The sequence below is a fragment of the Arachis ipaensis genome, chromosome B4, assembly GCF_059453495.1.
Source record: "Arachis ipaensis isolate K30076 ecotype BB chromosome B4, ASM5945349v1, whole genome shotgun sequence".
Classification (NCBI taxonomy): domain Eukaryota; kingdom Viridiplantae; phylum Streptophyta; class Magnoliopsida; order Fabales; family Fabaceae; genus Arachis; species Arachis ipaensis.
Window position 1 is genome coordinate 5015673 of NC_142439.1, and position 12588 is coordinate 5028260.

Below are 12588 nucleotides of genomic sequence, written 5' to 3' on the forward strand. Positions count from 1 at the left end.
TAGGTAAAGAAAGTGAGTGACAGTTAGACAAAATCATAATTCAATTAGCTGTTTTAACAGGAAAACTTAATAAAACACTTTACAAATGATATATTGATAATAACATATAATAAAATATATACAAGTTGCAATGCATACAAAGAAAAAATAGTGTCAGAAACCATGGCCAGCCCTTTAACAATCACAAATAATAAAAATATAATATGAGTTTGATAGTACAACTGTACAAGAGCAGTAAAATAAAAGAGGTTTTAACCTCAAATCCTTGTCATTGATGGTGGTTACAGTAGTAACATTCATGATACATTTCACCTAATAAATAATAATGGTTCCTTACTAAGGCTATTCTTAAGGGTAGGAAATTCATTTACATTGATGAAAATCAACATTCAGAAACTCCACATTACTATTATTCAATTAAGTGGATAAGTTAGAGTAGTTAGAACTTTAGTACTTTAGTTTGAATTTGTACTGGTATCTTTCTTTTACTTTTTGTGGATTTTGTATGAGGTATGAGAAATAGTTATATGTTACTAAAATACACTTGATATATGTTTTAGGAATATCATAATCACTCATGTTCAGTTTTGTTTACATAAATTCAAGTAAATTCTCTCTCCTAACTATAATATAAGACTCTTCTTTGGTTATATCATTGTAACTACTTTGAAAACTAACCTAGTTGGTTTTCAAAAGCATAACCAGCTTAACAAGAAAAAGATCTTTCCACCCCCAACATCAAAACAGCACAAACAACCTCCAAGATTTGGTAATCAATTAGAATTCCAAAAAGTTGGGGATTTTAGTTCATTTACCTAGTCAAAACCAGTTCACAGCTCCATGAAAATTAATCTCTTGTTCCTCTTGTCTAGTACTTTTTAGCATATAATATCAGTATTGAAAACAAATTATGAAGAACTATGGAAATTCCTTTTGCAGTCTCAATTCATATGTACTGTTGTTTGGTGGTGTCTGGTGTGTAAAATATAAAATTGTGATTTTTGTTTACAAAAAGAAAAATGGTGTATTTTGGCTTACTGTAATTCCAAAATTATGGCTTGGAAAATATTACAAGAGTGTTACTTACCTCTATGAATCAACATTGACAATAAAAACAAATTAATGTATACATCAAACAAATCTGCATGATTCAAATGCATTATTCTATGCAAGTGAGTCTCACTGACATTATTTAAAACTCTCAACCCACTTAAGCAAATAAATTAAGTATGAGCATAACGAACAGAAATTCGCCGGTGAATGGGACTCCGGCAAGAAGGGCAATCTTGCATACCCTGTTTCTCATGCAGTTCATTGCATGTAGTGCAAACCACCTGATGAGCACAGGGGAGGAACACGACCGACATCTCCTCGGAAAGGCACATCACACATTCCCTCTCTCGTTTCACACCAACCATCAAGGAGTAGTCACTTAAACTAGTAACCAGTTCTGAGATACAAGAACTCTTTGATTCTTCCATATAAGTGCTGTTTTCCATGTCTGTATAGCCGCCGTTGTGGCTTCCATCGATTCCCTTTCTCAGTGCAGCAATTTTGAAAGAGTCAGTCTTTAGCCTCATTTGCGCGATTTCTTTTTCGAGCTTTTGGATATCATCACTGTTCCTTTGCAAATCTATTTCTGCTTTTGATTTGATCATCTCTTCCTTGGATTTTGTGGACTCTTCAATTTGCTCTCTTTCCTTTCTTATAGAACTTGCCTGCATGAGAAGTTCATCTTTTGCCTTTGCTGCCTGCTCCCATCTAGCCTGTGGTATTTTTCCATTATAATGAGAAGCAGCCAAGTAACAATGCAAGTAGTGCAAAAGTACTCTCACAATTCAATTCATTTTAACATCAGTTATAGTATCAATGTTCTTATGAAAAGGGCAGAGAGAGTATTGAAATGGAACCCTCAAAATTTAAATGAAACAAGAAAGATGCAAGGGGCAGAAAATGATTCATCAGGAGTTATTGTAAGTCTTTTTCTCTGCTATCACAGTTCATCATATGAACATTCATACCATGGTGGAGGCTATGCATTTCTTTAGATTCAAGGTCATCAAATTTCATTGCCACATCAAACCTTGATAACTAACATTCAGTGTGTGTCAAACCATTTCTACCTCCTTAAGCAACTCAGTAACAACAATTTCGAAATAGTATATACCTCAGCTTGCTCTTGTTGTACTTTAGCTTGCTCCAAAACCTGCTGTAGTTGGGCTAATTTGCGCTTTACCGTCGTTAGCTCTTCCTGAAATAAAGATTTCTGCTTCTCCCGTGACTGAAACTTTATTTGAGTCTTCTTTTCCCTCCTTGAGATCTCTTGACAGCTTGTGGCCGATTCTGCCGCACGTAACTTAGCAGCCTCCATCTCTCGCCTCAGCATAGCATTCTCCACCTCAAGCTTCCGGACAGCAGCATTAGCTCGTTCTACCTGCCTGCTTGCTTTGCGCAAGGCATTTTCCATCTCAGAAAGCTTCTTCATGGTGTTTTCCTCAAGAGTTTGCTTCTCTTTTTTTAGAAGTTCAACTTCGTCTTTCTCTTGCCTTAGTGTCTTGAGCTCAGCCTTGTCCTTACTCAGCCGACGAGCAGCCTGCATAACCTTCTGATTCGCCCATTCAGTCCATTCTTGAAGCTGATTTTGTAGCTCTTGTACCCTCGGAATCAACTTCATAATCATCTCATCCTTTCTATCTTGCGGTATCCATTGCCCCAGGGACTTGTCAAATAGTATCCCTGTACAACTATCGTTAGGAGTCTCATTATTGCAACATAATGGCGTTGTAGAAGACTTGCTTTGGGAGCACAATGAAAGAGAAAGGTCGGTATCTGTGGCAGATAATGCAGTTGGGACAGTGACTGTAGGTATAGTATCTGCTGCAGGTATTAGAGACAAAGTATCCGTTGACCAAGAAACAGTATCAGTAGAATCAGAGCTCACTGTGATGGGGTTAGGATTAAGATTGTCTTGGGTCACATCAACTCCCATTGCCTTACTTATCTTTAAGGATGCACTCTTTAAGCTTATTGCAGTAGCTTCTGAAATGGATTTAAGTTTTCTCTCCAAGATTAAACTACTCAAACCACTTCCCTTTCCTCCTCTTGAAGACCCTTTAGATCCATGTGTCCGACAACTTTTTTCAACATGGAATGACTTCTGTCGAAGAATGTAATCCCTCTTGGAACCAGTGGAATTTACATTCCTAACACTACCACACTTTTCTTCTAATAGGGGGGACTGAGATGTTCCAACATTACTACATTCAGCATCAGCGCTCTCTTTCTCCAAGAGTTCACCAAGAATTTGAGAATTCTTTGAGTTGTTTGCGACAGAATCTCCAGTCACATGCGATTTCTCAGTTGAGGAAGCAGATTTACAAGGACTTGGAAGGGTCAATTCAGCACCTTTTGCTTCTATATTTGATTGCGATTCAGGTTGAACAGAAGAACAACCATCAACCATGCTATCACTACCTAAAGGGTCGGTGTCCATTGCACAAGCATGTGAAACATTCATGTCACAAATTAACAGGCACCACATTGCATCCCCGGTACTAAAGAATGGTCGAACCTCCCGAAGCACACAAATTAATTCAGCCAACATGTACTTCTCTAGCTGGACTAAATCCTCAAAACCGTGCTCTTGTGAAGGATCCATCTCTTGTCCATTTCTTAGCAATGATAACGTATTGTCAACTATATTCGATACAATATCTTTACATCCATAACAGATTCCAGACCTTAAGATGGATTTTGTAGCAACTTCTTCGGTGTAGCCACTTGCAACAATCTTTTTTATTGCGCTCTTAAAAATGGTGTCCAAATTGCTCAAGAGAAGTTCTTCCAATTGCACTTCTGTGAGATCACTCCAATCAGCATCACTCAATTCATCCACCTCATGCTCCTCCTTGGGTTGGCTAATCCCAACCTCTGAAGAAACCACAGGACTAGACAATCCAAGTTCAAGCTTCAACGCATTAGAATGATCTTGATTAACACTGCACGGGTCAAAAACTGAGGATTCCTCATGACCTGCTGTTGTTTCGAATTTTTCGGCAGAGAATTCATAACTAATGCTTTCATGTTGAGGCGAAGGAACAATGTTATTTGGTTCCCCTAAAGGTGGATCAGTTCTGAACTTTCTCTTATTCCTACTTCCCTTCTCTTTGACAGAAACCGAAGGAGACATTTGACTGGCAACCAATGATGCCATTTAGCTGCAAACCAATCAAAGGAACCAAAAACTGAACATTAACAAAAAGTTACACTCAAAATTTAATGCAAAAATTAAGATTGACAAGGAAAATTCAGAGTAGTAAGTTACTAAGTTCACAACATTGGATTATAACGCTTTGCAGCAATTCATAGTTAGAAGTTAAAACGAAAACAAGAGGATTATAATGCATTGCATGTATTCAATAACAGAAAAAATTACTACCTGCAACCTGTGATGTGTAAGTGTAACTTCCTGAAACATTAAGATAGATAAAAAAAACGTGAATTCATATGTATATTATTAATTTATAGTAAATTAATAAAAAGGCACTTCTCAGAAACATTGATTCATCAATCTCAGAGTTAAACTAAGCATCCCCAGTTGAAAAAGGTCGAAAATTTGAAGTACCCAGATAAATTGAGTCGCGTAGCAATACTTGAGATTCAAGCAGTGATCAGAAAAACGATAAAAGAAATTGAAGAAGAAGTGTTCCAAAAATACTAGTATCGAATATGGTCACTGATATTACTCAGAAGGATCCCAATACATGTGGGAACTGGGGAAGAAGCATATCAAGGATTAGAATTCGATGATCGAGAGACATACCTAATACAAAGCAAGTCTTTCCAACAACCAAGGTAAGTAAGATCAATCTTCGAACATTGGAGAATCAGAATGGAAAAACAATCCTTTGTATTTTTTATATATAAAAATATATTTTTTCTGCTTTATTTTTTGAGAAAAAGATAAATAGGTGGTTAATATTTTTTAATTCGAAAATACATAAATTTAGATTAATTAAAAATATAAAAATAAATTAATCTTTTAAAAAAATTTAAATGTGTCACGTATTAAAAAATTTATTTATTTTCGAAATAAAAAATTTGAACTTATTTATTAGGAGTGTTTGCGGTGCGGTTTAGATCGGTTTTGAGTCAAAAACTCATTCAATTCGAACATTAATTTTACTTGCGGTACGGTTTGAATTGGATGCTTTAAAAAAAATTCGATCCGATCCGATCCAATCTCAAGCGGTTTGGATTGAATTGGATTTGCGGTTTATAAATTAAAAAAATTAAATACATATAACAAGTCTTAACATCAAATTTTAAATAATCAACAATGAGATAACAAGTCTCAATAATATCTTAAAAAGCTAACGATAACATAACAATAAAAATAAAATTATAGATTAGTTAAAATAAATAAATAAATAATATTTTGAACATAAATATTTATTAAATAATAATAATACATGAATAATATAAAAATTTATAAAAAATTAAACATGTTATAAGTATAATTGTAAATATAATAATAAAATAATAATATTATAGAATATTGTGCAGTTTGGAGCGGTTTGTAAAAAATAGAATCCAATCAAATTCGAATTAACGTCGTTTTAATCGATTTTCGATTTGGATTGAATTGAATGAATGGTTTAATTGAGATCGGTTTGGACTTGAACACCCCTATTATTTATTATTTACTCTTATTTTTATTGAAACGGTGGTTGAATGTATATTTTTTTTTTATAATAATTAAGTTATAGCACGATACTTTATAATTTTATATCAATATCATAAATAGATTTTAAATGTAATTTTAGCTCTCAGATATAATTGCAATTTTGCTAAGATAAATTTTTTTTTATAAATATTATTTTTTAATTTCTTTAAAGGTTTTGTTTTTCATTTAACTGTGGTCAAATAAAATTTAAAAACTGTTGATTTTATTACTTATCGAAAATAGTGTTAGTTTGTTCTCAAAGAATTTTAAGATCACACCAGCATTTAAAGCATTAAAGAGCGAAATTGAAATAAAAATCTTATAGATTTTATTGAATCAAAATAAAAGAATAAAATTTTATCTAAACCTTAAAATTTCATAAATTGTTAAATATTTTAACGACATGATTATAAGAACATTAAAAAAAGACCAAGAACAAAATAAATTTAACCAACGAGATTATAGCTCAAATAATATGGTCTTTTCATCTTCATCTAAAAGTCTTAGATTCAGTCTCACATTTAAATTAAAAGAAAAAAAACAAAATAAAATTATAAAAATATCAAATGATTGACACATATGTACTATCACTACTCTGTCATGCAAATTTGAGAAATATGCCAGTATAGTCAATTCCCAATTAGTTATTGACTCTTCAAAGCATATATTAGTAGATTCTCAAAGCTCCCTATATTAGGCTTGCATTTCTTAGCTTTTTCTTAGGATAAAATGCAAAAATTATTTACTAAATACAAAAATTGTTTACTATTTAGTCCCAGCTCCCTCTCTGAACTGAGTTAAAGAACTGAATTATGACTTATGAGCTCATGCAAACTGCGATGGAGATGTTAATCATGCTTCATTTTCATGTTCAGTTTCTCTTTCTCACTTTACTCGGTAAAGTCGCACATCGTTTAGTGTTTCATTACTTTGACAGAATATATATCAAAGGGAGCAACAAAGGCTCGTCCCTTCGGGGACATCCGATAAAATTGGAACGATACAGAGAAGATTAGCATGGCCCCTGCGCAAGGATGACACGCACAAATCGAGAAATGGTCCAAATTTTTTTCCCTCCCCTCCCTTGCAAAGCCATTCTCATGCGGATTTGGAAATTAAGTAATTAGGGTTAATTTATTTTTGCAGCTTCAAACGCGAATGGATCACCAACAGTTAAACCCGAGCGGAGCGAAACCGGTGGCTGCGGCGGCGCCTCCGCTTCACAAAAGTGACGCCGACGACGACGATGAGAACGTTAAGCAGCTCGACGAGTGTTCTGCTCTCTACCTTTTAATGCAGGTGAAAATTCTTGTGTTACTCTCAGCTTCCTTAAACCCTAAACCCTTCAATCTTCGAATTGGAATCCATCGCACTCGTTCGACTTGTTTTTTGTCTATTATATTTCAGGATTGCGTTGTTCGAACAAACAGGAATTGGAAAGAATGCCAACCAGGTATGTTTCTTCAATTTCAATCACTTCTCGATGATTTGATTCTTTTTCACGAGGCTCTTTTTTTTTTTTCCAAAAACGAAGATCATTGTTATTCTGTTGAATGTTACTTAATTTTGTTTTCTTTAGAAGCTCTTTATTGCAAATCAATGCTTGTAAGTAAATTGTTGAGTTTTTGACATACAGAAGTTCAAGCTCTGAAGGAATGTTTTGAGAAGAAGAAGATAAACAAAGGCAAGTAAGAGAATTTTGAGCTGGCAATAATGAAGGTCATTCATGTAATGTACTTCCTTTTTCTACTCTTCATGGCACCACTTTGATGTTGTATAGACACTGGTGCACACGGGAAAAGAATTGAATTTGTTTGTACGAATGATTCAATATTTCAATTGAAACTGGTTGAGATTGAACTTGTGGAAATGGCACTCCATATGATATCCCTTTATAAAGGTTGATTCTAATTTGAAGATAACAGAAAGATCATTAAGAAGAAACCATTTTGGCATTATTGATTTAGATTTAGTGCTTAGGATTATGCTTTTATTCTGGTTGCTCTGCTGTTCTTAGGTGATTTGATAAAATTGTAACTATGCTTTGAAGAAATTGTGGAAATGGGACTCCATATGATATCCCTTTATAAAGGTTGATTCTAATTTGAAGATAACAGAAAGATTATTTAGAAGAAACCATTTTGGCATTATTGATTTAGATTTAGTGCTTAGGATTATGCTTTTATTCTGGTTGCTCTGCTGTTCTTAGGTGATTTGATATAATTGTAACTATGTTTTGAAGAAATTGTTGAGGGGCCAAACACAAGGGAACCGTGTTGATATTTTGTATTCATCATAAATTTGCATCTGAAAGTGGAGTGTTTATAAGACACCATACAAGATCAGAGGTCAAATAAAGTAGTTTAGGTGTAGGTGTCAAAGTTGAAGGCCACATAAACATTATACAATAAGATCTTAAAGTAATGGAATAGGCATCAATATGGGGTGGGTGCAAGGTTAAGATGATTAAAAAACATTGTCTTTCAATCAAGTCCTGTCCCACACCAAGAAAACAAACTATTGCATTGGTTGAGGTCGATTGGGGAGGTGTGGCCTATTCCTGGTACCATAAGGGAATTATTTGAGCGGTGGACCGGTAGGTATAAGCGGAAACAAGATCAGAAGAAATGGTTGCCGGGGTTCTTTGCAGTTATTTGGAACATTTGGGTGCAACGCAATGCTAGGATTTTTAATAATCAGGAAACAAGTGTGGAGATTGTTATAAGGAAGACGGTTCTGAGCTACAACGAATGGACCGAGAGTGATTTGTTTGGTGGTTGATGGCGTTGCCGGAAGCTAGGGGGGGTTTATGGCTTTTATGAATTGTTTATGGTTTCTTTCGTTTGCTCCACATTAGTGTGTTGAGCTTATTTTGATTCAAAAAAAAAAACAAACTATTGCATTGGCACACCACCAAACAAAGGAAATTGATAGACTATCCTTTCTTTGCAGTTTATTCTAAAATGATTTTATTGGCGAAACCCATTCTTAATTTATTTGGATCATATGGCAGTGTCTTGCAGAAATCCATATTTATGCTACAAACAGAAAGGGATATAAATAGATTTTGCAAAGAAAGAGAAAGGGATTTTATTAGTGCCTCAATTTTCAACACAGGCCATAATGGTTAAGCAGTAGAATTAGATGGAATAAACTTAACGGAAACACTATTAACACAATGGCGTTCATCAGTGGGTGTCTTGAACCCCTCTCCTTTGAAAACATGACCCAAATGGCCACCACATGCTGCACAAGTTATCTCAGTCCTCCTCCCATCTGGGTCCGGCTGAAAGTGGTTTATTCAATCAATGTTGGCAAAGGAAAAAAAGAGAGAGATGAATATCCAAATATTGAACAAGAAAAAGAACTCACTGAGCGATTGATGGCACCAGGTAAACCCTCAAAGAAAGCAGGCCAACCACAACCAGAGTCAAATTTAGTGGAAGACTTGTAAAGAGGAGTTGCACACCCAGCACAGTTGTAGATCCCTTCTTCATAGAACTTGTTATATTCTCCAGTACCCTTCAATCTGCACAAGTTCCCATTGCAGTCACATATTCTTAAATCTCAACTCAACTCACTTCATAACCAATTTCATGTCTTAAAAGGAACTTCTTAGATTGTGTTTAAACCCATATATATATTTGCTAAAAGCTACCAATGATTTTAAGAAATGGCACTAAAATAACTCAAAACAATGAGAACAGAAAAGGTTGGGGAATTGAATTCATACTCAGTTCCTTTCTGGCGTAGGATCCTGAACTGCTCAGGGGAGAGAATGGCCCTCCATTCCTCCTCTGATTTCTGAACCTGAAACCCTGTTGACCCTGCCATTCAATATTCACTCTTCCTCAAAAAGCTTTCTGCTTTCTCACGCTGAAATTGCACGCAAGCCGTTTATTATTTATAATAATAATAATGATGGAACCCCATTTGGATAAATAATCTGGGAAATTAGGGCAATCACTTGATAAACTTTGACTTCACTGGGATTTTCCCGGGTAAAAAAAATGAACTTGGACGGAAAATTGGGGCATGGCAGAAACTGGGGGCGTTGACGAAGGCAGGACACGTGGCATATTAATATAGTTGCTTTCTCAAAGCTTGTGTCACCGATGGGTAACACCCGTAATTAGCTTCCTGCAGATCAGCCCAATAATACCTCAAAAGGACAAAAAAAAAAAAAAAAAATTTCAGTGTTGACTAGGCAGACTAGGCTGCACATGGATCGGATAATATCCGCATATTCGCGGTAATTATCCGCATCCGAACCGAATTTTGTGGATATTATCCGATCCGCAGAGCCATCGGAGCGGATCAGATCCGATCCGCACTATGGTAGGATCGGATTGCGGATTTAGCAATGATATCTGCGGATCCGATCCGCATATCTGCACATCTCATATAAATAGTATAGTTTAAGAAAGTAAACCCTAATGTGATATGAATTTTAGTGTGTTGTTTATGAATTTTATGATATCTTGTTTTTAATTTCTTATGTTGTACTTCAACTTAGAATAATTAAACTTAAATCTTGTGTTATTTTTTTTTTGTTATTTAAGAAAACTTTTATTGATAATATTTTAGGAGTAAATATACTCAAATAGGTAAAAAATGAATTTTATGGATATTTTTTTGTAAAAATAGCCAAATAGAATCTTAAAATAGTTTTTTTTTTAATTATGCGGATATACCCGATATCTGATCCGATCCGATCCGCAAGTATGCGGATCGGATCTGGCCTGAAAAAAATGCGAATATCGTATCCGATCCGATCCGATGAATATAGTGCAGATCAAATAGAATTTTAGGCTATATCCAATCCGATCCGATCCGTGTGCAGCACTAGTTTTAACCCCAGAAAATGAATTTTCCTAACAAATATAGTAAAATTTAAAATTATTTCATAAAAACATTTAGAGAAGAGAATCAATATCAAACGTAAGACTCTCAAACTAAAACAGTTATAAAAATAAAACTACCTACTTCATTGTACTAATAAATATAAAAGTTTATATTATTAGCTAATATTTTTTGGTGTTCATATTATTAGCAAATTAAAAATTAGCATATAATTTATTTGTTGTAGATTTTTTTATGAAGAGACTGTGTAAAATATATTTACAAACATATGTATGGCCAATTATTTAATCGTATCTAATTTAATATCATCTCATCTTATAAATGGACTTTTTTTTAATATTAAGCCAAGAGCAATGTTAGCCACCAAAATAGCCCAGCAAGTGAGATTAATGATACTGTGGGAGTCATCAGTGTTAGCGACAAAAACGTCGATGTTGTTAAGTAGAAAACAGCACTGACTTTTGTGCAAAACGTCACCAACATTTTGCCTTGCATGGCCAATGCGTGTGATGAGTGTATTAAGCACTGTGATCAAATCAGTTGAGAAGCATGTGCACTGCTATGAAGTCAATCCAGTTAGAATCAGTTACAAGCTTCAGTTGCAAGTTTCAGTTAGTTAGTTACTAGCTTCCAGAAGCTTCAGTTAGTTATCAATTCAGTTGTGTTATCTCTCGACTATAAATAGCTAAAGTCTGCTTGTAATTCACACTGTTCTGATTCTCATCCCTTCTTTCCATCTTCATCATGCTCCTCTACTAAGCTCAGTTCTATTCTCTATCTTCTGTGTGCCTAAGGCACTGATACCTTCATGGTATCAGAGCTTTTTGGTACCATAGCTTTCGCAAACAATCAAATCTGGATCTTTGGCTGAAGATCGATCAAGAACCATGGCTCAGAATTTCGTTGCAACTCCCATTTCCTTGAAACTAGATGAAAACAATTACCTATAATGGAAGGATCAAGCAGAATCAACAATCAAAGGAAATGATATGCTGAATCATCTCACTGGAGAGGAAATTCCTCAGATTCTTCTTCCAAACGGAGCAGTAAATCCAAAGTTTCAGAAGTGGAAAAGGCAAGACGCTCTTCTGAAATCATGGTTGCTAAGCTTCAATGTCGAATCCCTTCACCACAAGAATGGTTGGTTGTACGCTTACTCATCAAATCTGGAAAAGGCTGGAGGATCACTTCTCATCCAAAATTAAGGCCAAGGTAATGCAGCTGAAGAACAAATTAAGCACAATTTAGATAGGCAATTCGGTCACTGTATATGTCTTGTCAATAAAGAGCACTATGGATGCACTAGCATCAGTAGGTGAATCAATGAAAGAAAGCGATCATGTCAATGCAATACTACACAGTCTAACTGAAGAATATGGAAATGTGATGACCTCAGTCTTGGCAAGATCAACCAGCATAACACTGGGAGAATTAGAAGCACTATTACTCGCTAATGAAAGCATGCTAGCAAGATTCAGAAAATCTGAATCTTTTTTACAAGCAAATGTAGCTCAGCATTCACAACATTCACAAATTCAACAAAATCAATTTTATTCTCAAAGTTCAACAGCAAGAGAAAACTATAGAGGCAACTTTCGTGGCAGACCTGGAAGAATATTTAGGGGAAGCAGCAGAGGTGCACATGATGCAGAGCGAATGACTCAAGATGCAGGAAGATTCACACAAGATGGTGATTATGGTAGAGCACAGTATGGTCGAGGAAGAATGATGCAAGGTGGAAGGCCACAATGCCAAGTCTGTGATAGGGTTGGACATACAGCAAAATTCTGTTGGTATAGATATGATAAGGAGCAATATAAAGACATAAATGGAATCACTCAGCCAAAGGCAAACTACAGTAATGTCTTAGCAACTCCCTCCACTGTTCAAGATCCGAACTGGTATCCTGACTCTGGAGCCACACACCATATGACTCATGATGCACATAATCTCATGGAGAAAGAGGCATACACTAGAGATGAACAAGTTGTCATAGGAGA

General features: G+C 35.2%; 3 protein-coding genes and 1 non-coding gene across 5 annotated transcripts; 2 read left to right on the forward strand and 2 right to left on the reverse strand.

Moving 5' to 3' along the window:
* Positions 1-1020: 1020 nt before the first annotated feature.
* Positions 1021-4906, reverse strand: LOC107638542 (putative E3 ubiquitin-protein ligase RF298). Of its 2 annotated transcripts, XM_016341867.3 has the most exons (4): positions 4823-4906; positions 4439-4468; positions 2168-4217; positions 1021-1766 (listed from the first exon to the last, which is right to left on the reverse strand). In XM_016341867.3, exons 3-4 carry the CDS (start codon positions 4211-4213, stop codon positions 1224-1226), a joined length of 2589 nt encoding a protein of 862 aa, XP_016197353.1. In that variant the 5' UTR covers positions 4214-4217; positions 4439-4468; positions 4823-4906; the 3' UTR covers positions 1021-1223. The 2 variants fall into 2 exon arrangements, with proteins under 2 accessions (XP_016197353.1, XP_016197354.1); XM_016341868.3 differs by lacking the exon at positions 4439-4468 and having other exon boundaries at positions 4823-4901.
* A 1514-nt stretch (positions 4907-6420) lies between these two features.
* LOC107638543 (Cox19-like CHCH family protein) lies at positions 6421-7595 on the forward strand. The gene is made up of 4 exons (XM_016341869.3): positions 6421-6783; positions 6872-7024; positions 7133-7178; positions 7362-7595. The coding sequence occupies exons 1-4, from the start codon at positions 6760-6762 to the stop codon at positions 7415-7417; spliced, it is 279 nt and encodes a 92-aa protein (XP_016197355.1). The 5' UTR covers positions 6421-6759; the 3' UTR covers positions 7418-7595.
* On the forward strand, positions 6693-6795 carry LOC148566529 (U6 spliceosomal RNA). The gene has a single exon (XR_015882842.1). It is a non-coding gene; the product is annotated as a U6 spliceosomal RNA (small nuclear RNA).
* Positions 7596-8790: 1195 nt separating the features above from the next.
* LOC107638544 (peptide methionine sulfoxide reductase B5) lies at positions 8791-9687 on the reverse strand. Its single transcript, XM_016341871.3, has 3 exons — positions 9459-9687; positions 9098-9254; positions 8791-9011 (listed from the first exon to the last, which is right to left on the reverse strand). The coding sequence occupies exons 1-3, from the start codon at positions 9557-9559 to the stop codon at positions 8853-8855; spliced, it is 417 nt and encodes a 138-aa protein (XP_016197357.1). The 5' UTR covers positions 9560-9687; the 3' UTR covers positions 8791-8852.
* Between the last annotated feature and the right edge of the window lie 2901 nt (positions 9688-12588).

What these genes read in the sequence shown, in the direction of transcription:
- LOC107638542 (XM_016341867.3), bottom strand. Translation starts at nt 4,213, where the DNA reads ATGGCATCATTGGTTGCCAGTCAAATGTCTCCTTCGGTTTCTGTCAAA. An exon ending in TACAACAAGAGCAAGCTGAG is followed by an intron (nt 1,767 to 2,167) that starts GTATATACTATT and finishes AAAATACCACAG; the next exon opens with GCTAGATGGGAGCAGGCAGC.
- LOC107638544 (XM_016341871.3), bottom strand. Translation starts at nt 9,559, where the DNA reads ATGGCAGGGTCAACAGGGTTTCAGGTTCAGAAATCAGAGGAGGAATGG. An exon ending in CTACGCCAGAAAGGAACTGA is followed by an intron (nt 9,255 to 9,458) that starts GTATGAATTCAA and finishes GAACTTGTGCAG; the next exon opens with ATTGAAGGGTACTGGAGAAT. An exon ending in CTGGTGCCATCAATCGCTCA is followed by an intron (nt 9,012 to 9,097) that starts GTGAGTTCTTTT and finishes AACCACTTTCAG; the next exon opens with CCGGACCCAGATGGGAGGAG.
- LOC107638543 (XM_016341869.3), top strand. Translation starts at nt 6,760, where the DNA reads ATGACACGCACAAATCGAGAAATG. An exon ending in CACGCACAAATCGAGAAATG is followed by an intron (nt 6,784 to 6,871) that starts GTCCAAATTTTT and finishes TTATTTTTGCAG; the next exon opens with CTTCAAACGCGAATGGATCA. An exon ending in TTGGAAAGAATGCCAACCAG is followed by an intron (nt 7,179 to 7,361) that starts GTATGTTTCTTC and finishes TTTGACATACAG; the next exon opens with AAGTTCAAGCTCTGAAGGAA.